At 48.2% G+C, this 26,230-nt stretch overlaps 2 protein-coding genes across 2 annotated transcripts; both read left to right on the forward strand.

Moving 5' to 3' along the window:
- Nucleotides 1-3,103: 3,103 nt before the first annotated feature.
- LOC142814421 (neprilysin-like) lies at nucleotides 3,104-4,522 on the forward strand. The gene has a single exon (XM_075893182.1). It carries the CDS (start codon nucleotides 3,104-3,106, stop codon nucleotides 4,520-4,522), a length of 1,419 nt encoding a protein of 472 aa, XP_075749297.1.
- Nucleotides 4,523-19,928: 15,406 nt separating this feature from the next.
- On the forward strand, nucleotides 19,929-26,009 carry LOC142814422 (membrane metallo-endopeptidase-like 1). The gene is made up of 3 exons (XM_075893183.1): nucleotides 19,929-21,023; nucleotides 22,198-22,605; nucleotides 24,321-26,009. The coding sequence occupies exons 1-3, from the start codon at nucleotides 19,929-19,931 to the stop codon at nucleotides 26,007-26,009; spliced, it is 3,192 nt and encodes a 1,063-aa protein (XP_075749298.1).
- The last annotated feature ends 221 nt before the right edge of the window (nucleotides 26,010-26,230 follow it).

Raw genomic sequence — 26,230 nt, forward strand, 5'->3', positions numbered from 1 at the left:
CTGTCCTGCGCGACGCCGCGAAGAGCGCCAGCATCGATGCCGCCACCAGTATCAGCGCTTTTGCCAGCACAAGCTCTCAAAGTACTGTACATCCCCCGCTCAAGCGAACAATCTGCCCGCTGCTTCGTATCCACACATGGTTTCCTTCCTTTAGCAGAAGGTGGTTTTATTTTTCATAGAACAGCTTGATATAGCTAGTGTTCTGCAGTAAACATTGTTCACTGCGTTCAGCAGTCATGCTAGAAAACCAACCATCATATGCCTGCTTAAAGCCACATTGACCAGCGTGATGCCGACGAAGGGCGTGGCGAATTTTTTTTGGAAGGGCACGAGGTGGTTACGTGTGGGTTCATCCTCTTCATATATATATATATATATATATATATATATATATATATATATATATATATATATATATATATATATATATATATATATATATATATACAAGTGTACAAGTGCACCTTCAAACACACGCACACAAATATATATGTGCGTGTGTTTGGAGGTGCACTTGTGCAGAAACACATGTAAGAAATCAAAACTTTTCTTGTGAAAAACCTACATCGGCATTATTGCTTCCCTTTGTGCGTCTGGACACTCGAACATATAGAATGGACAGCGTGAATTTATTGAGGGTTGATTTGTTTCTTACATTATTCTTTCATCCGTACTTATTGTGCTTCTCTGCCATTCTTCGCCCATCGTTTTCTTAATTTTGGTTCTTCGTTCCTCTGGCTTCTGCCGAACTTCCAGCAGGTGAAAGTCCTGTCAACGGGCGGCACAGGTTCGGTAGAGCACAAGCCGGAGCCATCCTTCACCCTACTGGCTACGGTCATAGTGGTGGGAGTGGTGGTCCTGCTCGTCGCGTCAGCGATGCTTCTTGCACTGCTGGACGCGCTAACCAGTCATTCCAGTGGTGTTCAAGCGCAGGTCTGCAGGACCAGTGACTGCCGACTCCACGCGCTGTACCTCTCGTATCGGCAAAACCACTCGGTGCACCCTTGCGACAACTTTCAGGCGTACGTGTGCTCGGAGTGGGAGCCGCCCGAGGGCTACAGCTTGGTGGCCAATACCACCATCAATGAAGTCGTGGTACGCTGGATGCACGAAATGAGGCACGCTCTGCAAGATAGCGTGGCAGGAGGCATTGCACGGCGCAAGGTGATTAACTAAGCCTTAATATGGATTTAATGAACACAGCCTTATAGAGATTTCTATCAAACGAACAAATTTCCAGTCCTCGTAGTATGGGTGTGGGTGCTCAAACTTGATTTTGCAGAACCCAGGTGTTTTAGGAAGGACATCTGAGAAATACGCGACCGGCTAGAACGAGCGCAACCCACTCCCTCTTTACCTCCCTTAACAACTTATTTATTTAGGCACACATTTGCAAGCGTTTTGCTCTTAACTAAATTATCGCACGCCGCAACCGCACCCTGGGTGTCTGCGAGCAGAGGGCGGCCGATGTGGTACAAATGTTCCTCGTCCAGTGCGAGCCATAAAACTATCACGAGTCGCGTGACAGTTTCCACATTTCGCCACTGCGGCACGCCACATGTGCGGTACAAGCACCGCAGGCACAAGGCTATCCTGATCGCTTGTTCCCAATCAATGATGGCTATACGTCCAGTCGTTTGTTTGCATGAAAACATTTCTTATGGTGCACGGTGCCTGAAACATGTGCTGTCGGCAGGTGCATCACGTGATTCGCGGATCGGCGCGGAAGTGGGCGGAGGGGGATAGTAGGTGTGTTATCTGGAGATCATTAGTGGCGATGGCTTTCGACTATAAATAAAGGAGTAGAGGTAAGGGGGGTTAGGAATAATAATGTTTGCGTGCGTCGAGGGTCGGTATCAATCTTTCCTTTCCCCAACCGTTTTTGCTTGCATGCTCAAGCGAATTTCGGGGTTCTACGGCAATATGCAAAAGCCCGTAAGTTCCCGATGGTTTTTGTACTATATGTCAAAACTAACTCGGTCACCAAACGGGATTAAACAATGGTTTCCCTAAAATAAATGTGTAAAAAGCTGAGTTTTTTCTAATTATCAAACTAAGGGTTAATAATTTTTTGCGACCATGTGCTCTAATGCCTGAGCCACAAAACACTCTGCACATACTTCACCTTAATTATACTTGTAGCGTCAAGTGCTCTAAAATAGGGGTGGTTGTGATGGTTGCGCGGTCATGGTACGCGGGGGGGGGGAGGGTAGCACATTATTGTTCGCTCAAGCGACTATTTTATAGCTAAAGAAGATAATGCAAAGCAACGCAAAATACATTTCACTAAAAGAAACTAAGACATAGAAGACACCCGCATGTCAGTCTTTAGGACCAGTCTTTCTTTTGTTTTTTTTAATCTCAAGATAACCCCACTTTTTACCCCCATTGCCAGATTCAGCGTCTCCTGCCACGGCGGCTGCAACAGAGACACCATGCGCTTTCTCAGGCATTCCGATGAACGCGCACTTCAGGCGATTAAACTACCGTGCTGGCAGGCGCGCGCGTTGTGCTCGTTCTCCAGCTTAGCAAGCAGCTAGACACCGCGGTGCTGTTTGCTTAACGCTGTCGTGATCTCTATAATTTTGACCGGGGCAGTACCCTATAAAGCGCAGATGTTACGTTGCATGACGAAAGCCTGCTGTTCTCTTCAGACAACAGACTGTTAATTGTCTCCAAGGCATGCTACATTTAGATGTTATGGTGGTAGACCCTAGATGTATAAAACTATACTAAATGTGTAATCTACAGAGCAATCATTAGGTTGTCTGTATGAAAAAGTGTATGATAACTGAACGCAAGTTGTGAAATAGCATTTCGTCTTTCAATGCAGGTTCTGTCTATGCTGGACGGTTGTATGGCGGACAGCAAGAGCACCCACGACGATGCCCTAGTATTTCGAGAGTTCATGCATCAGTTGGACCTGCACTGGCCCGGAGATCTACCAAGGAACGTCAGTGCCTTGAGTGTTCTGATCCGCCTGGCTTTCAAGTGGCAGCTGACTCTTTGGATGAAGCTTTGAGTGACGAAGGATCCGGTGACAAGATCACGCCGAAGGCTTGTTTTGAGTGGTGGTGATGAAGACGCAATAGTTTTCCTAAACATGAACCACAAGCAGCTCTTAGAGCGTGATGCCTACGTGCAGTACTGGAAGAGCCACTACGCAATCCTCTACCGCGATGACCACGTCATCCAAAACCACGTCGTCACGCAGATGTACGAGAGCGCGACGCTTCAGAGTCACGTCATCAAGACGCTATTGGCTGTGATCAGAAACTATCCCAAGTCGCCGGTTTCTACAACAGTCGGTAAGCTCGGCAACGACATTGGTGGTCGGCTTACTTCCTCCCTATGGCTGCAGTTTTTGCGCGAACATGTTAACCCTCACTCTGACGTGCCGGTATCCAAGGACATGGACGTTCTCGTTTCTGATCTATTTCTCCTGAAGTCAATTGGAGGCCTGTTCACCAGGTTCAGTGACGAAGACATCATTCGCCAGCTCTCCTGGGAGTTCGTGCAGCTACACGTCCTTATTATGGACAAGACACCCCTAGATATTGCATTTTCCGGCCGCTGGTACGCCATGCCTTACGTAGCCGTGTATTGTGCTCGCTACGTAGAAACCGTTTACAGGCCTCTGCTCGCATCAATTTACGTGAGACTGCACATGAACGACGATGACCGGCGGGCTCTCAATAAGGACTTGGCGGGCCTCGTGAACGCAGTCATCGAGAAGGTCAACACTTCGTCCTGGTTCGAAGAGCAGGGCAAGCAAGAAGCCATAGAAAAGCTGCGAGCTGTGAGGATAAGCATCTGGCCTCCTGAAGCGTACTTCAATGACGATAAATTGGTAGAGGCGTACCATTGGTTGCAGCACTTTAGTGGATCCTCTTTTACGGCCAACTGGTTGGAATCATTCTCTAGGCTTCGTGACATCAACGAAACTGACCTGTACGCAGCGACCGTCGACTTGCACAACATGATGTCCTTTGTGCTGTTCGACTACGACTACCTGACGAACAACGTACATGTGGCCATAAGTGCGCTCACTAACCCGCTTTACTATCCCCACGGCTCGCGTTCTATGTTCTACGGCGGTCTAGGTTTCCTTTACACCAGCGAGTTGTTCAAGTCCATTGACGACACTGGTCGTAGGGTGCGGGCCGATGGCACGCTCACGCAGCCGTGGCCATTATCAGATGAGGGCAAGATTGCAAGGAAAACTCAATGCCAAGGAGCCCACCACAACTTTCTTGTGGACCTTGGCGCACTTGAGATTGCGCACACTGAGTTTCTGGCCACATATGCCGTGGACGGCGGCAAGGTCGTTTCGAAAAGCTATACGGAGGAGCAAGTATTCTTTCTTACTATGTGCCGTGTATTGTGCGAGCTGCCACATGCTCAGTTCAGCACCACAACATGCAATTCTCTACTCAGGAATTCACCAGAGTTCGCCGAGGCATTTCACTGTCCGTTAGGATCGCCAATGAACCCAGAGAAAAAGTGTCAATACTATGCGTAATCTAAAACTGAATATGAATAAAATGTTAGCTTGAACTGATGATCACGTAGTATCGTTTTTTGAAAATTTTTCACAAGGTTCACAAAGAAAACCATTCACAAGGTTGCGAATATTGATTACTTCTCTTCTCGAGGTTATTATTTCGGATCGTACAACAATATAAGGACACAGCACCCGTACGCATTTCGTGCTATGCGTTCATTTTATGTGTCTTCGTCCTATATCAATCATTTTATTACCACCGCCTCTTCACCTCAGAAGAACAGCAACCCTCGCACACGCTCCACCAACCTATGGTTACTACGATATTTCCGTACTTTCTAAAAATTATACTCCTTGAAGAACAATCTTAGATCGATTCAAAGATATAGGGAAGACCACATTAACATCGGCACGTAAAATATTTTTAACAATGTCAGTATGAGTATTTGATCACAAGGCAACATGCAAACAAAAATTCTAATAAAAATATCTACATTATTTTTGTGTAAATATAGTAGCTACCTAGTTGATTATCTATCAATGCTTTATGTTGTAGTATTCGATGCACTACAACATGAAGCACTTTTCTTTTTTCTTTCTCATGTACTGTATGTATTTTTTCTCATGAATTGTACACATTTATATATCCTTGTAGAGTCGTGTATATATGCCTAAATTGCTTGCACAGGTCTCCCTCCCCACTCTGATTAAACTTTCTTTACTGCACCGGCCCTTGCGGGAATAAATTTCGCATCCGGTGCCCGTTAGCTGTAGTGTGTTTGGAAACACTGACTCTAGATGACAACCAAGTAAACTGCTTATGCAGCCTTTCAATAAAAATACAAGTACAGACTATGTGCTGAAATTTAAATGCAGATGTACGTGATTAGGTCCACTTTAATGAGCTATTCCCGGGAATTAGGATGATGATGATGATGATGATGATGATGATGATGATGATGAGGAGGAGGAGGAGGAGGAGGAGGAGGAGGAGGACGACGACGATGATGACGACGACGATGGCGGCCGGCCCCTTTGGTACGCGGAAAGACAATCGGTGTCCTGGCCTCAAAAAAAAAAGGGGGAAAGAAAATAAAACTAAAAAAGACCAGAATTCACCCTCTTTAACGACACAAGCAGGAGACGCGCACGTAGTGGTCTAGGTCCTAAGTCCGCCGTATTTTTGCCCACCACTCAGTAAGCCGCCTTTTCGGGGCTGCAACGGCGTACTGTCCCCAACTGTAGCGTCGCCTAGCTGTTCAAATAAATCTTGGCTCTATAGAACCGGGAGACGCTTTTAATAACTATCTACTTTTGTCAGATATGAATTCTTCGCCTATTTTACATTCAATTACGGCAGGCCACCGCTTTCGCCGACGAGAGATGGTGCTGTATGCAGATATCCTCAAACCCTGGTTATGTGATAAGTAAGACTAATATATAGGATATACTGTGAAAACCATGAGCAGATGAAATCAAATGTGATGTCATCACCATATACATATATGTGCAGTTCCACATGTAAAAGAAAAGGACTAATTGATGTGCTAAGTAAGAGTGGAGAAAGGACTTCCCCTTGCGGAACGCGTCTTGCTGGCACACACGTAGACGAATAAATGACGCCGTGTAAACAGCAAAAAGGTTTTATTGTGTAAAAATTTTTCGACCCATGCCTGATTGTACTATACGAAAATGTAAGTTTCTGAAGCTGAGTACTAAAACTATTTAATCAACGCTGTCATGTGCTTTTGCGGTGTTTACCATGTTCAATATAACATATTTTTTTTTCTCAGACCTTGCTAAATGTATGCCACTCTCAAATTCTATATGGGCTAGCCCCTTAGAGCATCTTAATTTGAAGCCAGTGTTGGGTCTGGCTTAGAATTTCCGTTTGAAAATGAAATTTATGATGTGAGTATTTCAAATTTTTACAGATAGTTTTAAAAATTTAAACGTTAGTGCAATGAACCTAATGTTGTCCACTTCATACCTCCCTCTCTCTTAAGCTATGGTATCGCCTTAGCTGTTTTTCGAACCGACGGCAGCTATAGTCAATCTTAAGTTCATAACGACTAACAAATAGCCTGATGTTTCTTATTTATCATTTTCAGCATGACTGACAACGGTGATGGAAAGCTAGCAAACCAGAGTGACTCGGAACTGTCTATGAAATCCTCATCAGTTGTGGCATGCATTGGATATGGCAACAATTGGGAATGAAAGCGCTGCTACAAGTCTCTACGAATGACATTTGACGAGCTTTCCTGTGTGCAAAATAAAGCCTGGCTTGCTGAAAAGCACCACTACTGTTCGAAGAGCAAATAATAATAATAATAATAATAATAATGAAGAAAACGCCATGTCTGCGTGGAAAGCGCAGCACAGTCACTGCAAAATATGGAAGCACGCCACTTATGAGAAACCCTGTGTAAACTCTCTTGGGGCTGCTAATAGAAGTACGCTTGCAGGGTACCCACTATTCTATTAATTTATTCTGTGACCAACTCCATGTATTGGGTCAAAAACGTTTAATGATGCACTTTTTGCGTAATTCCAATTATGTGACACCTGATTACACAATTTTGCATTCTGTAATGTCTGCTTGTTATTTTACTATTCTACCACGCCATATTTAAAAATTGTCTATAGGTTATTTGTACGTAAGAGTGTCAATTACCGGCGTGATTATCGTACGCTATATTAATTTAAATGCACTTTCTTTTTAAAAGCTCTTTGCAGGACGTAACAAAAGAGGATGGCGTCATTATAACTAATGAAACAATCTTCTATTGTTTCTGGAACATCCCAAAGGTGGTCATTATTCAGAGAGACAAAGATATTTTTGGTGCTTAACCCAAGTTTTAGAGGTAGAGTTCTTCTATGCACTTTTTCGTACCACCCAAAGACAACACTTTGCTTTTAAAGCGAAATCTGTAATCATATCAAAACTGGCGTCACGTGCACCATAGTTGTCCACCGCCGCCGCGGGTGTCCGTAACCAGTAACGCGCAAAATTCAGAAGAAAAAAATAAATTAAAAAAACCAGGGTTGCAATTGGCGTCAGACCCGGTACCCTGCGTGCCAGCCCACTATTCTACCACTTCGCTACGCCAGTGTTTGAAATTACATGGCAAAATGACCCTATAGGCAGGCTTCATGTCGGGAGAGAAATCGCATTATAGTGTTTAATAAAGCGTTTATAACTGCAAAGGAACAGCCAGGAGTCACTACTTGGGAATTACGTAAAGAGTGGGTTGTCGAATGGTACAACAAATTACAATAGTGCTTGTTCGTGTGTTTGTTTCCTTGAACATATCGATCATACTACTCGTGGGGGGAGGGGGGTTGACCAATAAGAGTTATAGGCATAATTCTTTATTGTCGTCGACCACAGCATGAAAAAAAAAATTGCACAAAAGCCTTCGCAAGTGTGCAGCGGGTATTAGGCTTTAAGGAAGAATGACGAAGGATGGCATAGTGAATGCCTTCACAAAAATTATTATTTATGACGTATTGTCTGCAAGAGTGCTTGTACCGTTTACTAAAATTGTGTTTAAAAAAGCTCTGAAAGTATTGTAACAATAGTGATTGTTGGCCTAATTGGTACTTGCTTACTGGCATGCTTTGCCCGCAAATAACACACACCTGTGCTTTTCGTTGAGTGTTTCTTTACTTTGTGTGTGTGTGTTATTTGCGGCCGAAGCATGTCAGTAAGCTCTGAAAGGCTGCTTTTCCAGCTTTCGCTGGCCTAACTTTTTTTTTCACATGCTCTTGCTAATGGGCATGCCGCATGTTAGAAAGGCAACACATGCATGCGGGTTTTTCCGCATGTCTAACATGCGGAAAAACCAGCATGTTATACAGCTATGCAGAAACAATGTCATCGCGGTCACATTTCGTACAAATGACTGTATAGATAAAAGACTTTAATGTACAGCTAGAGTTTCAGCAGGGATGGTATACACAGTTCATGAAACGGACAGCTCTAGTATACCCTTTTAGAACACCGTGTTGTACGGAGTTTCTTTTGTAATACTCATGGTACGTTTACGGAAAGGACCATATGTATTACAAAGACCGCGTTTGTAATCAATACCATGAAAGAAAGAAAAATTGGCGTTGCTTTGTGGTAGAGTATACTGGGCTTCCACGGAGAGGACCCAGTTGGAAGTTTCTATTTTGGACACTTTTCTTATTCCGTTCTTTTTTTAAAGCACTCTTATGAGATCACAACAAGTGCCAATGCTTGGGCCGTAGTTGTCTACCGTCGCCGCCACCACCGGTTCCCATAACTACCATAAAGGGAGAAAAGACGAACCAAATAAAAACTTCCGAGGACGGAAAGATGATAAATCCGGGTCCTCTAAGTGGCAGTTCAATACTCACTGAGCCACGACGGTGCTTGAAACTCTGCTGAAAATTGACCCTATGCATGCTTCATGTTGGGTGAAGAGTCGCCAAGCCCTCTCGAATAAATTTAGCGTTTTCGAACAATGAAGTAGAAACTAAGCATCACTAAATGCGAATTACGTAACGAGTGGTTCATTGAATACTCCAACCCAATACGGAAGCATCTGACATTGTTGTTCATCGTCGTCAGCCATAGCATCAACAGAGTGTACACAACAGCTTTAAAGCGTTTAGCGAATACCACGCTTTTCCCAAGAGTGGCGAATAACTTTTTGGCGAACGCTTCCACACTACTCAGAAATTATGATGAGTAATGGTCTAGCTGGTACATTGTAAGTGTTCACGTACTAGTCGCCCCAATAATGTTGAAAAAAAGACCCCAAAAAGGCCGCTCTTTTAGCTTTCGCTGTGATGTGCTCTTTGTTCCGTTATGGCCTTCTGTTTTTATGTTCTTTATTTAGCGTGATAGCGGTTTCAGATCTTGGCGGTGGTGGCAGTAGACTACCATTGCAACCTTGTTGTGCTTTCACAACAGCTTTTGCTGTAAAAAGATATGCACTTGCACTCACTGTGAAAGCTCTAGGAAGTGCAGAGCAATATTTTGCCTGCGTGCCCATCATCGAAGAACTCAAGGAACATGCGTATAAGAGCTAGTTAGTAAGACGTTAACATGAGAACTCGAAGTGCGCTCGGGAAAATGCACTTGAGTAGCAAGAAGAAAAGAAGAGCACATTGAGGGCTTGTTTTCTTTTGTTAGACTGGACATTAACGAGATCTAACAGAAAGAGATGCCAAGGAAAGTATTGCGGGTGCTATTAGGTCGAAGGTAAAACTTTATTTCCTCAGAAGGCAACTGTGGACGATCCCGTATTAGATGGCCATCAACCCAGGTTGACAGCGATCTGTGTGGCCCACTCCACGACCCTCGTCTGGACGACTTGGTCCAGCTGGTCAACATGGCCTCCCACATGCTCGAGAGAGGGATCACGCATAATATCCGCCAACGGCGGTACCATCCTACATTCTTGAAGTATGCGATTATATGTTGCCACTGCCTGACACCATTTGTATGGCGGCTTTATCTCTTCCGGGTATATTTTGTTCGAGACGTAAGGGTTGGGAAAAGATCGCATAATTTCATTATAAATTGAAGGAAAAAATTGGCAGATCCCACGTACAGTGGGAATCGATGATATCAGAAGCATGAATGAGAAAAGTTGACATGTCACTTTAAAATTAGCACAACAATACGAGGTGGGAGTATATGATAGCGTACACGTCTTCTGTGTCATGATTATAAAGTTTGGTTGTGTTTTTACCTTTGTCATATATTCACGTCACGTGATACCAAATTTAGTATATGTGGAGCTAGCAAAACGCCCGCGAGCACTCTGTGAGCGTGCTATGTTGTCATGTTTCTACATGACACGCGTGTCAGGATTATCATGTTTGCACCAGTCATATATTTCGTCATCAATTGACGTCACTTAACACCAAATTTAGTGTATGTGGAGCTAGCAAAACGGCCACGAATGCATCATGAAGGGCCTAATATACTCCAATGCAGCGTTGACGCGCGCGCACGCTGGGCACAGCGACGCTGCGTTAGCAAAACGGTGGTAGGTGGTAAAAAACATTTATTTCAGAAAAAGTTTACTAGAGAGTGCCGACGTGGCCCATCGGCGTGCTAGAGTGGCAAGACCCTATTCCGGGACGCCAGTGGAGCTGGAAGCTGCCCGTGCACGCTCCACCAAGGAGCGTTGTGCAGCCAAGGTAGAGCAGCCGAGCAGGTGCTCCTCCCAAGCCTCTCTAGTTGGGATAGGAAAAGGGGATGAGAAAGGGACGGGATTAACTGGGCACGATGCTACGACGTGATATGTGTCAGCGAGCACATGACAGGTCGAGCAGGTGCCATTGATTTTCGGCAAAAAGTGCCTGGCGACCACCGGACTTATAAAGGTGTTCGTCTGCAGGCGGCGTAGCAGTCGTTTGTCCGCTTTCTCCAAACCGCGTGCGGGGTCCGGGTAGAGGCGGCGCGAAGCCCGGTAATAAGCCAAAATTTCGCGAAAGCGCGTCAGGTTGGTATTGCCAGATTCCGTCTCGGGACATGGAGGGGCAATGGCCCGGACATGAGAAGCGCGGGCAGCGGCATTTGCCGCCTCGTTGCCGGGCAGGCCCGAGTGGCCTGGGGTCCACACTATACGAATGGGATGAGGGTTAAAGCACCAAGAGGCTGCCTGTAGTAGGCTAGCCGCCAGCGGAGCAATGGAACCCTGAAGGTACTGAGAACAGGCCGAGCGCGAGTCCGTCAGGATGGTGCGTGAGGCAGGGTGAGAGGCGGCCAAAGCTATGGCAACCTCTTCAGCGTGCGTTACTGTGTCTGCTCGAAAGGAGAGGCCATCCACGTGTTTGCCCTCTGTAATCACGGCAGCCGTGAAGTGACCCGAGGGGGAGGGACCCGAGACGTCCACGTAGAAAACACCAGGACGATCGGAGTGTCGCGTATGAAGGGCCGCGGCGCGTGCTAGTCTACGGCCAGGATGGAGGTCAGGGTTCATATTACGGGGTAGAGGTTCCACCCATAGCTTTTGACGCCAGAGCTCTGGTACCGGCTGCAGAGGGTCTTGGTCAGATATCGGGTTAAGGCCAAGTCTGTGTAGAAGACGGCGCCCTGAAGGCGTCTGCGACAGTCGATTGATTTGGTTAACGCGATGAGCTTCGCGCATCTCTGCAAAGGTGTTGTGTACCCCCAGAGCCGTGAATCGGCTGTTGGAAGTTGCAATAGGTAGGTCCAGAGCGCGTTTGTATACTGAACGAAGAAGGACGTCCAGCTGGTGCTCGTGTCGACGACGCAGGCGAAGGTAAGGCAAGGCGTAGAGGACGCGACTGGTCACAAACGCGTGGGCCAATCGGAGGGACTGAGACCCGCGGAGGCCGCCACGCTTGGTAGAAACTCGCCGTATCATGCGGCTCACCTGTTCGCTGGTGCGTCTGAGGCCTGCTATTGTGCCCTTTGGATCCAAGGACGATGTGAGGTGAAGGCCAAGAACCCGAATATTTTGCACTGACGGGATGGGCCCGGACGGAAGAAAAATTTGAGGCTGCGGTAGCGGAGAGACTGAAAGAAGAGCCGATTTAGCTGGAGAGCACTCCAGGCCGCATGAACCTGCGTAGGTGTCCACCAGAAGGGCAGCCTTTCGCAGGCGTTCTTCGATTTGCGCTAAGGAGCCGGTGTTGGTCCAGATTGTGATATCGTCCGCATATAGTGCGTGTTGTATTCCCTCGACCTCGCTTAGAAGAGAGGGGAGGTTCATCATCGCCAGGTTAAAAAGCAGAGGAGACAGAACTGCCCCTTGAGGTGTACCCCGCGTGCCTAATAAGTACGGGCCGTGTTCAGTAGAATTAAGGCGAATGAAGGCGGTGCGATGTGACAGAAAGGCGCGAATGTAGTTGAAAGTCTTCTGCCCGCAGTTTGTGGTAGACAGGTTAGTGAGTATAGTGCTGTGTTTGACGTTGTCGAACGCCCCGCGGAGATCGAGAGCGAGCACGGCTGTATCGTTATGGCGCATAGTAGTCGGCTCTATGATATCGTGTTGAAGCTGGAGCAGGACGTCCTGCGCCGACAGATGCGGGCGAAAGCCAAACATCGTGTCGGCAAAGGTGCTCCTGGCCTCCAAGTAGGCTGAAAGGCGTTCGCGAACCATGGTTTCCATGAGTTTGCCTGCGCAAGACGTAAGTGAGATGGGTCTCAGTGCCTCAATACTAACGGACTTTGCCGATTTGGGAATGAATGTCACGACCGATGTGGTCCATTCCGCTGGAAGCGGAGAACCGTCCCATATCAAATTTATAAGCTGGAGTAGCGAGAGGTGTGCTTGGTCGGGAAGATTTGCCAGGAGCGATACTGTGATTCCGTCGCGTCCAGGGGCCGTGCCCCGTCGCATTTTCGTGAGTGCAAATTGTAAATCAGAAAGCGTGTATGGGGCGTCGAGGTCGGTGTTAGGGGCGCCGGAATACGTATATGCTGGGCCTGCGGGATCAATTGTGCGGCAGATGTAGCGGTCACAAAGTTCTCGCGCAAGTTCATCCGTAGTGCCCTGAAATGCATGCAGAACACGGTGGAGCTGGCGTTGCGTTTCTCCCCTGGTGGTGGAGGGATCGAGAAGGCTTCTAAAGAGTCGCCACGCACTCTTAGAGCTCATCTGGTTTGCAGCCTTCGAACAGGTGTCTGCCCAGTTAGCATCGGAAAGTTGTGCGGAGTATGCGGCCGCCTCTGCAGTGAGCGCCTCAATGCGAGCGCGAAGTTTCCGATTAAGTTTGTTGCGTTTCCAGCGCCTTATGAGCCCGCGGCGAGCGTGCCAAAGATGTAGGAGGTGTGGATCGATTACAGGAGTCAAATTAGAGGTTGCAAGGGTGCGAGTGTTCGCTTGCTTCATATGAACAGCGTATGATGCCCACGCTGCATATTCGCTCGAGGAGAGGCCGGCGGGGAATGGTTGCATTCAGAACTGAGTCCAATCGGTGAGACGGGCTTGGCCCCAGTGTTGGCGCATTTTCTGCCGCGGTGTGAACGAAATGCGGAGTAAAAAGTGATCGCTGCCTAGGTTTTCGCCTAAATTTTCCCATGTAGCATCGCGGATGTGACGGGTGAGGGAGAGGTCGGGGCATGTGTCTCGCGTGACCGAGTTGCCGGAACGTGTGGGTTGTGCCGGATCGGTAAGAAGCGTCAGGCTCAGCGAGGAAATGAGCTCCTTGAGCTCTCTGCCCCGGGCCTTCTCGTAGTAACCCCAGTGAGGGCTGGGGGCATTAAAGTCCCCGACAATCACCAGTGGTTGTCGGGCCGCTATACGCAGTGCCCGATGGAAGAGATGCGCAATCGAAGCCCTCGCAAGGCGAGGGGGACAGTACACGTTTAAGATATGTATCGATGGTTGGCCCCTCCGCTGAGACAGCACTGATATCATGCAGTAGTCGTAAGGAAGATCCAGATCGAGGTCGATCTGTATCGCCGTGTAAGCTTTATGCACGAGGAGGCATGTGGTGGTGCCGCCTACATAGGAGCAGTATCCAGAAAAAGATGGAGCAGGGCCAGATTCTTGGAGCGCCAAGACGGCCGGCTGAGAGCCAAGTGAGCTGAGGAAAAGGGAAAGATGTGAACGCTTTCGCCTGTTCCCGAAGCCTCCAGGGTTCCACTGTATGATCTCGAATTTAGACGCAATGTTTGAACGGGACGTACGATTGGTAGCCATCGTGACTGTCCTAGGTTTTATATTTGGTCCTCCATGTCCCACTCGGAGTCCTCAGAGGCAGGGAGGGGCACGGAGGCCGGATTGTCCGACGACGGGGTGGTGGTAGCCACCTTACGACGACGCCGTGGAGCTGTACCCTCACTGCTCACCGAGCAGGAGCGGGAACGCGATGCCTTGGGTTGAAACTGGGTGATTGCCCAGGCTTGAATAGCCTGGGTAACCTCTACTACTATGCGTTGGACCGAGAAGCTGGTGAGGAGGTGATTAATCGAAGCTTCGACGCGCGTGAGGCGTTCCTCTACGCGCGGGGTGTGCTCTTCGCTAGGGAGAGTTTGGTTAGCGGGCAAAAGAACCTGAGGAGCCCCAGGAGCCTCAAGAGCTTCTGGAGTAGATGTAGCACCGGTTCCGAGTGCTGGAGTACACATGGCTGCTTGAACCGGTGGTTTAATGGGAGTGGACTTAGCGCGAGGACTAAGCTTGGACATAGCTGGCGTAGCCGCCTGGACAGAGGAGGCAATACCGGATGGCTTTGCAGTACACTGTTGTTGGGGTTGAAGTCGCTTATTTAAGAGTTCGAGTTGTTTAGTTAAAAGAGAATTTTGCTTTTGAAGTGCCGCAACTTGCTGGCGAAGGGCCGCAAGTTCGGGAGAAGGAGGATCGACAGAAGGGGGTGAGAGAGGCTTAGAAGCAGCTTTCCCTGCCCAACTGCTCACCTGAGGTACCGCCGCTGGTGCTTCGAGCGGTGGGAATGCTCGAGAGTCGGCGTGGAGTGGTGGAGCCGAATGATGCAGGTTTGTGCTGCTGTCTGGCTGTGACGAACATGAGGTGGTCCCTCGAGGAGATGTTGAGGGCAGCTTGGGTTTCCGATATTTTTGGTATTTTGCCGTGCAGCCACTGGTCCCAGTCTCATGGGCGCCATGGCAGAGGAGGCACTTGGGGTGGCAGTCATGGGCATCTAGACCTGCAGGTGCGGGGGTTCCACATTTGGCACACTGGGTTGGAGCGGCGTGAGGGCACTGAGGTGGTTGATGACCGATGGTACCGCACTTGGTGCATACAGGGACCGTTTTCTTATAGGCGCGGATATACGTCGCCACGCAGTGGTAGAAGAGGAAGCGGGGTAACTTCGTGCCCTCGAAAGTCACCACCGCCGCCGCGGAATCTCCGAGTTTGCGAACCGCAAGGATAGTACCTTGAGGCCAATACAGTTCAGACTTTATCTTTTCCGGGCTTTCAGCAGGGTTTACATTGATGACGCCCTTGCATGTATCCCCTGGTGCCTTGGCGTGGCCTCGAACGGGCAGCTGCTGATCCCCCACTTGCAGCTCGAAGTCCCCGAGGAGTCGCTGTGCCATAGGCAAAATGGTGGTGCTACAGACCAAGATGTTCTGTTCCCAGATTGGCCACACTTGAATTTGCGTGGTAGTCCGGTCGCCGAGGTAGCTGCGGATGGCGTCGCCCGCGCGATCGGCCGGGACAAATGTGCGTAGCTCGCAGGGAACGCGAGGTTTCAGCACAACGATGTAGTCGTCGCGAGAGAGGCGAGGAGTTTGACGCGGACGCCACTTGCGTTGCTTCGCTGGCTGCGAGGACGGAGCAGAGGTAGGCACACCGCCGGAGGGATGGCGCGCCGGCGTTCCTTGCAAGGCTGGGGAATGGTGGCCCGCCGTGGCGTCTCGTTGTTGTTGAGACGCAGACTTCGATTTCGCTTGCTTGCTTTGCCACAGTTTCACCATGTCGTCGAGGTATTCATCTTCTGATGGCATAGTGTTTTCGGAGGATGAAAGCTCCATGGACAGCATTTGGCTTGAGGTAGGATCATAGCCCGTAACCACGTTAGCGGCCGCCATCGCCGGGCTGAGAGCCCTTAGCGAGGCGGCGTTGTAGCCGGGAGTGAAGGACGTCCCTCAAGTTGTCAAAACTGGACCCACCTGGACGAAGGTGTTGTCTAGGCGAAGCGGAGAACTTGGCGGTGACGATAAATCCAAGTTTCAGGGGTACTAAGGTGGATGTCCGCAGAAATAGCAGAAAATCTACGGAGGCGATGTGGAGTGCGTCCGTCACCATCGAGCGCTCGCAGCGCCCCCCCCCCCCTTAGCAAAACGCGATCGCTCTATAGTCTGACACCAGGCGCGACCGGCGTCGATCGGCGCGGCCCGACGGCAACCGGTGCGAAATGCAACATGCAGCATTTTGCACCGATGCGTTGCCCAGGCCATAGTTTCCCACAATACTAACTAGAGGGAACTCTGGTGCTAGTGTGTATGGGAGCTGCAACGCACGGCACTTCAACGAGCATGGGAATGATGGGTAGTACACACATTTGTCTAATTTTCGTACTTCTGGCCTGCTTCTGGCTCCGTGTGTGTTCGTGTGGCTTGGAGATGTTTTTTCACGAAAACATAAAGTAGCAAATGTTCACCGTTTGTGCTTCACAACCTTATTCTTTTAAGCTTACTATTTCGAATCAAGTCCCTAAGTTCAAAAGGGTTCGTTTTTTCTTTCAAAACAAAACCGAAACACAGCAATCAACAAAGCCGCAACTACGATTCGCCGCCCGCAAGTACGAAGACTAGGCAAATGTGTGTACTACCCAACATTTCCATGGTCGCTGAACGATCGCAGCGCCAGAGTGCCCTTTAGTTAATATTGAGAAACTCTATGGCCCAGGCAGAACTGCCTCTGCCTCTTTTCGTGACGTAGGGCGACTGGACGCGCTGAAACGCGCATGCGTCAAAGCAACGCATCGCGGCGCGCGCCTGCGAGTCTTTGACAGGACCGGCGCATGGCATGGCAACGCCAGCGCGACGCGACAAAACGAACGCCGGCGCACCCGCCCGCCGGGTAACGACGAAATGTATTTGCGGCTTCACTGTGGCATGTAGTCATGTTCTCACATGACACGCATCTCATGATTATCATGTTTGCACCATTCACATACCTTCGTCATCAAATCACGTACCGTAATACCAAATTTGGTATATGTGATGGTAGCGAAACGGCCGCGAGCGCACCACGAGCATCGCATGTAGTCATGTTGTTATATGACACGCATGTCAAGATTTTTATGTTAGGGTCAGTCGCTTGTGTTCGCCATGCAATCAAGTCTTACCACATTAGTTTTGCAACATGTCATGTGGACAAAACCACCGCGAGAGCTGCAGAACCATGAATTGTAAATCGTGACATTCGTTACATATATTTCATGATTTTCATGTTATGACTGGTCAAATATGTTCCTCATACAGTCATGCTATGCCACACCATGTTTGGTATCGATATCATTATCGAAATGGCCAAAAGAGCTAAAAGTTTTAGGTGGCTCGATAGATAGATAGATAGATAGATAGATAGATAGATAGATAGATAGATAGATAGATAGATAGATAGATAGATAGATAGATAGATAGATAGATAGATAGATAGATAGATAGATAGATAGATATGCTCAAAGTCGCCGAAGTTCGCTAGGAAACGCTTCGCATTTAAAGTGGACGAAAATATTACTTGTCATGGGCAAAGGAATAAGTTCATGTGACACGTGACGCTAACAGGCAGAAAACGAGTGTTCTACACTCACCGTCATGGCTGACTGACAGCGGCGCTGACTGACGCTCCCACGTTTAATGCACATCTATATCACATAAAGGGGACGAGCAGGGAGCTGCCGTGGAAGCGAGTTGGTAGAGCATCAGACGCGTTATTCGAAGGTCGCAGGTCGCGTCCCTTGACGCAGCAAGTCGTCTTTCCCTCCACTTTTCTTTCTTTACATTTACATTGCAATTACCACTAACAGCACTGCCTTTACTTTCCTTGGCATGATTTTCTGCTAGGTCTCATTAAAGTACAAGACACTCTCGCGACGCTCTCGTCCAAGGGATAAGCACGCCCTGGCGTTTTGACCATGCAGCCTGCTAAGCCTCCATTACGAGGAAGGAGATCTCCAATTCTGATGCAGTGGTGAACTGGTCAAGCATACGATATCACTGTTAGCGGCAGATATTTGCTGGCAGTGGGCCTTTACTCGCAAATTAGGAACATGATTCTGGTCGTGCGCCCCGAATAACGGAATTTCAGGTCACTTGCGCAGACATCGATCCTGTGGGGAATTTGCCGGCACGCGTTGGTTAGTTAGTTGGTTGCTGGAAAAAAGACTAAGGGGTCTCTTAAGCTTTGCCTTTAGAAGTAAAACGCGATAGCGACATCTTGTTCGTAGTGAATGATTCAACCACTCGTTGCATACCTTTATGGTATGATGTTACTGGAGAGTTTTAAATTGTGAATTACGGTAATGTAACCGATAAAGTTGCACGTGACTTTAGTCAATGAAGGTTTTGCGTGTGTCTTCATTCTGTGTAATGGGTAGCATGCTTTAAACCGCGAGCAATAATGAGCGTGAACAGTTTTGCAACTTGCTCTGCACCCAGTACCTGTAAATTAGGGAATACGTGCAGTTATGCGTGTGCCTTTTGTAATAGGCGGCTGGCTTTAAACCACGCAATCGTTATGAGAATGGCATGTTCTCACACCAGATGGCAATGTACGTTTGTGCCACGCCGCGTTACTGTGATATTTATCTTGTATTCAGAAGGTTGTGCATGGGATAGAGGATCGTCACTGTATACAGGATTTTCACTGCATTTTCAAGCAGGCAAAATTACTTTCACTTTGTTTTCAAGCAGACGCGTCTGTGTGGTAGAACACCTCCTTGCCACGCAGGTGGCCTGGGTTGGATCTTCACGTGGACGGAAAATTTTCACAATATATTTCATTTGCATTTACCTAATTTTCCATCACACACAAGGTAATCATTTTTCACTCCCCACCAAAGACACCAGCGCAGGAATTGCTGCGCAACGAGCTATTTAACGCGAACGCGTGGAAATGGTGAAACCCATCATAAGGTATCGGTCACGAAACGTTTGGCAGTAGAACCTGTGAAAAAATGAACGAAGACGAATAAAGGGAGGTTGAAAAATAGTATGCTTATATAAGAGCAAAAATATTTATTGCAATTTCGGTTAAATTAAAAAATCTTGATTTCAAAATAAATTTTAAATATTATATATGTTTGATTAAATTAGTGCATAGATGATAAATAAATAAAACATAATATAAAAATGTACTATGCTCTACAACTTCTACTTGATTACAATAGTTGCAAGGAGAAGAGCGAACGAAGCCACGCTGATGTATGTGAGAATTAGTAGCGGTATGCTGCCGTGCAGCTCAGTCAACGCCACTTCCGGTTTCCTGGCGCTAAACCATGTGCTTTTGTACGAAATCCGGGGTTGCTGATATTTTTGGCTCGTCTAGACCTAGGTCAACTTCTTTTCCTTATTGGCTGCATTTTAAAAGTTCAATGTTCAGGAGCGAGTTCAGAGCACACGAAGGCCTACTGCCGTTGTAAGAATCAATAATTTTATTGAGGTTTAGGGGAAACTTACTGAAATCTGGCATTACTGAAGTTATATTTGTATGTGCTGTTTTTTTTTGAAGCATAATAATACGAATTATTCAATATTATAACACGCCAGCAGAAACAAGGAAGAGTGCGGGTAGAAAATGAGAAGAAGCAGAAGAAGACGCAGTTTTCGCGAGCACGGACGCCGAATTTTTCTCTCCGAGAACGAAAACCTTTCAACGGCGCCTGAGAGAAATCTATCCATATCGGAAGCTGCAACCTGTGACCACAGCTCTTCAAGGCTCAGGAAGACACTTGAAGGGAAGCCTACAATTCTTTTAAAGCAAGCGGGCGGCAGATCATGGATAGGCATGGCTCTGACTCCCAGTCGCCATACACGGACATGGATGTTCTGCAAGACCTGCTCCATTCTCCCGTAACTGCTAAGGCTCTTCCTCCTTCCAAGCGTCATTCATCATCCAATGCCACCCTGCTTACAGCGCAGACGAAAGACGAAAAGCGTACAGCAGGAAATCAGGTAAATTCTTCCGAAGGTGGTCAGCCAAGCCAAGGCCAACCCGAACTGCTTCCAGGTAAAGCTGCGCACAAGTCTAATGAAGCCGTGATTGAAGCTCAGCCGGGTCTGGCCACAGCGCCCTCGAAAGTGACTTTGAGAGATGCACTGGTCACCGGTTCAACCACTTCACCGATGAGCGACAAGTCCAGGCATGACGGCTGTGCTGGTACCCCAATGATCGAACCAGGCGGAAAGCACGACAAGGGCCCAGTTCACTTCGCCGATAAAGCGCACTCGGCAAGTCATCCCGTGCATTCTGGATCGCGCAGCGCTTCACCGAACTACGGATTCCCGCAGCAAGCTTCGCGGCATGACGCTGCTGCGCAACGTGCTGCACCACACTACGGATCTCCCCGACACAGTTCACCGCGACACGATTCACCACATTACGGATTACCACATCTCGGGTCACCGCATTACGCTTCACCTCGTAGCGATTCACCACATTTAGCTTCACCCCACTGCGTAACGCCACAATACGTTTCCCCGCATGACGATTCATCGCCTCGTGGTTCACCTCAGCAAAGTTCAACGCACCACGCTTCGCCATGCAGACCTAGAGCATCGCTAATGCCTACTCATCATCTGGACAACGACTCTCCCAGTCCCGGTGATTCGCGCAGACTGGGCCCCGCGAATGCGCATCGTCGTGAAGCTGTGGACTACCATGGATTCGAAGCCCTCTACAGGGAGAACAGGGCTCTGCTTGAGGAAGTGGAGGCGACGAAACGCGAAGAGAAACCGAGGAAGTCCATGTTCAAGCGTGGCGTTGAGACGCTGCTGTCCGTGCCAGATGGGCAGCCCATATTCCCCGGTTTCAAAGCTGGTGCTGCCAAAGTGGGATCACTGTTTGCCATAGAAGGTCCATTTAGGAAACAGGTGAGCTTTTTTTGTGCATTCCGTTTTTATTCACGGTGCCGCAAGTACTGGGCGAGCATCTTCGGAATTACTGCTGTTTCAGCATATTGGGCATAGAATACGTAGATTAGAGGTAAGAAAACGCACAAAGGGAGGGAATTCATCACACGAGGGCTGTTTCCGTTTGCGATTACTAACCCGTGTAACGCTTTCCCTCCATCCGCACCGCGCTCTCCTGGCAGCAAATGCTGGGGTGGAGCCAACTAGGTAACGCCTTCCCTCGCAGTGAGCGTGCGTTGACGTCACTTCTCCCTAGCCTGCCACCGTTCGCCGCGTGTTATCTCTTTCGCTTCACCCTCTCCACCGCTCGCAACATTCGAGCGCACAGTGTTTCTCTTTTAGGAATCCTCTACTCTACGGAGTGGCAGTCATGACAGGTGCATGGTGTGACAGCTGCATACTCTGCTGGGGGCACCACAGTAGTTCCGCGGTATAAATTCACGAAACGCGCGCACCTCCATCTGTCCTGCGTGACGCCACGACGAGCGCCAGCATCGATGCCGCCACTAGTATCAGCGTTTTTGCCAGCACAAGCTCTCAATAAAGTACTGTACATTCCCCGCTCAAGCGAACAATCTGCCCGCTGCTTTGTATCCACACATGGTTCCCTTTAGCAGAAGGTGGTTTTATTTTTCCTAGCACAGCTTGTAATAGCTAGTGTTCTGCAGTAAACATTGTTCACTGCGTTCAGCAGTCATGCTAGAAAGCCAACCATGATATGCCTGCTTAAAGCCACATTGACCAGCGTGATGCCGACGAAGGGCGTGGCCAATTTTTTTTTTTGGAAGGGCACGAGGTGGTTACGTGTGGATACATCCCCTTTGTGTATATATATATATATATATATATATATATATGTGTGTGTGTGTGTGTTAGTGTGTTTGGAGGTGCACTTGTACAGAAACACATGTAAGAAATCAAAACTTTTCTTTTGAAAAACCTACATCAACATTATTGCTTCCCTTTGTGCGTCTGGCCACTCGAACATATAGAATGGACAGCGTGAATTTATTGAGGGTTGATTTGTTTCTTACATTAATCTTTCATCCGTACTTATTGTGCTTCTCAGCCATTCTTCACCCATCGTTTTCTTAATTTTGGTTCTTCGTTCTTATGGCTTCTGCCGAACTTCCAGAAGGTGAAAGTCCTGTCGACCGGCGGCACAGGTTCGGTGGAGCACCAACCAAAGCCATCCTTCACCCGACTGGCTACGGTCATAGTGGTGGGAGTGGTGGTTCTGCTCGTCGCGTCAGCGATGCTTCTTGCACTGCTGGACGCGCTAACCAGTCATTCCAGTGGTGTTCAAGCGCAGGTCTGCAGGACCAGTGACTGCCGACTCCACGCGCTGTACCTCTCGTATCGGCAAAACCACTCGGTGCACCCCTGCGACAACTTTCAGGCGTACGTGTGCTCGGAGTGGGAGCCGCCCGAGGGCTACAGCTTGGTGGCCAATACCACCATCAATGAAGTCGTGGTACGCTGGATGCACGAAATGAGGCACGCTCTGCAAGATAGCGTGGCAGGGGGCATTGCACGGCGCAAGGTGATTAACTAAGCCTTAGTATGGATCTGGATAATATGTGTAATATGGATAATATATGGACAGTATAATAATATGGATAATATGAAACTCAGCCTTATAGAGATTTCTATCAAACGAACAAATTTCCAGTCCTCGTAGTATGAGTATTGGTTCTCAAACTTGATTTTGCAGAACTCAGGTGTTTTAAGAAGGACATATGAGAGATACGCGACCGGCTAGAACGAGCGCAACCCACTCCCTCTTTACCCCCCTTAACAACTTATTTATTTAGGCACACATTTGCAAGCGTTTCGCTCTTAACTAAATTATCGCACGCCGCAACCGCACCCTGGGTGTCTGCGAGCAGAGCGCGGCCGATGTGGTACAAGTGTTTCTCGTTCAGTGCGAGCCATAAAACTATCACGAGTCGCGTGACAGTTTCCACATTTCGCCACTGCGGCACGCCACATGTGCGGTACAAGCACCACGGGCACAAGGCTATCTGGATCGCTTGTTCCCAATCAATGATGGCTATACGTCCAGTCGTTTGTTTGCATGAAAACATTTTTTATGGTGTGCGGTGCGAGGTGCTTTACGTGATTCGCGGATCGGCGCGGAAGTGGGTGGAGGGGGTTAGTAGGTGTGTTATCAGGAGATAATTAGTGGCGATGGCTTTCGACATGATTTTAAATAAAGGAGTAGAGGTAACGGGGGTCATGAATAATACTGTTTGCGTGCGTCGAGGGTCGGTATCAATCTTTTCTTTCCCCAACCGTTTTTGCTTGCATGCTCAAGCGAATTTCGGGGTTCCACGGCAATATGCAAAAGCCCGTAGGTTCCCAATGGTTTCTGTACTATATGTCAAAACTAACTCGGTCACCAAGCGGGATTAAACAACAGTTTCCCTAAAATAAATGTGTAAAAGGCTGAGTTTTTTGTAATTATCAAACTAAGGGTTAATAATTTCTTGCGACCATGAGCTCTAATGCCCGAGCCACGAAACACTCAGCACATACTTCACCTTAATTATGCTTGTGGCGTCCAGTGCTTTAAAATAGGGGCGGTTGTGATGGTTGCGCGGTCATGGTACGCGGGGGGGGGGGGGGGAGGCTAGCACATTATTGCTCGATCAAACGACCACTTTATAGCTAAAGAAGATTATGCAAAGCAACGCAAAATACATTTCACTAAAAGAAACTAAGGCATAGAAGACACGAGCATGTCAGTCTTTAGGACCAGTCTTTCTTTTGTTTTTTTTTTAATCTCAAGATAACCCCACTTTTTACCCCCATTGCCAGATTCAGCATCTCCTGCCACGGCGGCTGCAACAGAGACACCATGCGCTTTCTCAGGCATTCCGATGAACGCGCACTTCAAGCGATTAAACTACCGTGCTGGCAGGCGCGCGCATTGTGCTTGTTCTCCAGCTTAGCAAGCAGCTTGACACCGCGGTGCTGTTTGCTTAACGCTGTCGTGATCTCTATAATTTTGACCGTGGCAGTACCCTATAAAGCGCAGATGTTACGTTGCATGACGAAAGGCTGCTCTTCTCTTCAGACAACAAACTGTTAATTGTCTTCAAGGCATGCTACATTTAGATGTTATGGTGGCAGACCCTAGATGTATAAAACTATACTAAATGTGTAATCTACAGAGCAATCATTAGGTTGTCTGTATGAAAAAGTGTATGATAACTGAACGCAAGTTGTGAAATAGCATTTCGTCTTTCAATGCAGGTTCTGTCTATGCTGGACGGTTGTATGGCGGACAGCAAGAGCACTCACGACGATGCCCTAGTATTTCGAGAGTTCATGCATCGGTTGGACCTGCACTGGCCCGGAGATCCACCAAGGAAAGTCAGTGCCTTGAGTGTTCTGATCCGCCTGGCTTTCAAGTGGCAGCTGACTCTTTGGATGAAGCTTCGAGTTACGAAGGATCCGGTGACAAGATCACGCCGAAGGCTCGTTTTGACTGGTGGTGACGAAGACGCAATAGTTTTCCTAAACATGAACCACAAGCAGCTCTTAGAGCGTGATGCCTACGTGCAGTACTGGAAGAGCCACTACGCAATCCTCTACCGCGATGACCACGTCATCCAAAACCACGTCGTCACGCAGATGTACGAGAGCGCGACGATTCAGAGTCACGTCATCAAGACGCTATTGGCTGTGATCAAAAACTATCCCAAGTCGCCGGTTTCTACAACAGTCGGTAAGCTCGGCAACGACATTGGTGGTCGGCTTACTTCCTCCCTGTGGCTGCAGTTTCTGCGCGAACATGTTAACCCTCACTCTGACGTGCCGGTATCTGAGGACATGGACGTTCTCGTTCCTGATCTATTTCTCCTGAAGTCAATTGGAGACGTGTTCACCAGGTTCAGTGACGAAGACATCATTCGCCAGCTCTCCTGGGAGTTCGTGCAGCTACACGTACTTATGATGGACAAGACACCCCTAGATATTGCCTTTTCCGGCCGCTGGTACGCCATGCCTTACGTAGCCGTGTATTGTACTCGCTACGTAGAAACCGTTTACAGGCCTCTGCTCGCATCAATTTACGTGAGACTGCACATGAATGACGATGACCGGCGTGCTCTCGACAAGGACTTGGCGGGCCTCGTGAACGCAGTCATCGAGAAGGTCAACGCTTCGTCCTGGTTCGAAGAGCAGGGCAAGCAAGAAGCCATAGAAAAGCTGCGATCTGTGAGGATAAGCATCTGGCCTCCTGAAGCGTACTTCAATGACGATAAATTGGTAGAGGCGTACCATTGGTTGCAGCACTTTAGTGGAACCTCTTTTACGGCCAACTGGTTGAAATCATTTTCTAGGCTTCGTGACATCAACGAAACTGACCTGTACGCAGCGACCATCGACTTGCACAACATGATGTCCTTTGTGCTGTTCGACTACGACTACCTGACGAACAACGTACATGTGGCCACAAGTGCGCTCACTAACCCGCTTTACTATCCCCACGGCTCGCGTTCTATGTTCTACGGTGGTCTAGGTTTCCTTTACACCAGCGAGTTGTTCAAGTCCATTGACGACACTGGTCGTAGGGTGCGGGCCGACGGCACGCTCACGCAGCCGTGGCCATTATCAGATGAGGGCAAGATTGCAAGAAAAACTCAATGTCAAGGAGCCTACCACAATTTTCTTGTGGACCTTGGCGCACTTGAGATTGCGCACACCAAGTTTCTGGCCACATATGCCGTTGACGGCGGCAAGGTCGTTTCGAAAAGCTATACGGAGGAGCAAGTATTCTTTCTTACTATGTGCCGTATATTGTGTGAGCTGCCACAAGCTCAGTTCCGCACCACAACGTGCAATTCTCTACTAAGGAACTCACCGGAGTTCGCCGAGGCATTTCACTGTCCGTTAGGATCGCCAATGAACCCAGAGAAAAAGTGTCAATACTATGCGTAATTTAAATTTGAATATGAATAAAATGTTAGCTTGAACTGATGATCACGTAGTATCGTTTTTTGAAAAGACAAAGTGATGTGATTAGCTTTGCAAAAGTTGGAACAGAGACATTGTATACCTGTGGTGACTATTGGTGATGATAAACACGCATTTTATTAACGACAGGTTGTTCCTATTTAAAATACGTCTAATTAAAGGTGCGGGGGTTTATTCAACCGGAG

This window comes from Rhipicephalus microplus, chromosome 4, assembly GCF_043290135.1.
Source record: "Rhipicephalus microplus isolate Deutch F79 chromosome 4, USDA_Rmic, whole genome shotgun sequence".
Taxonomy (NCBI): Eukaryota; Metazoa; Arthropoda; class Arachnida; order Ixodida; family Ixodidae; genus Rhipicephalus; species Rhipicephalus microplus.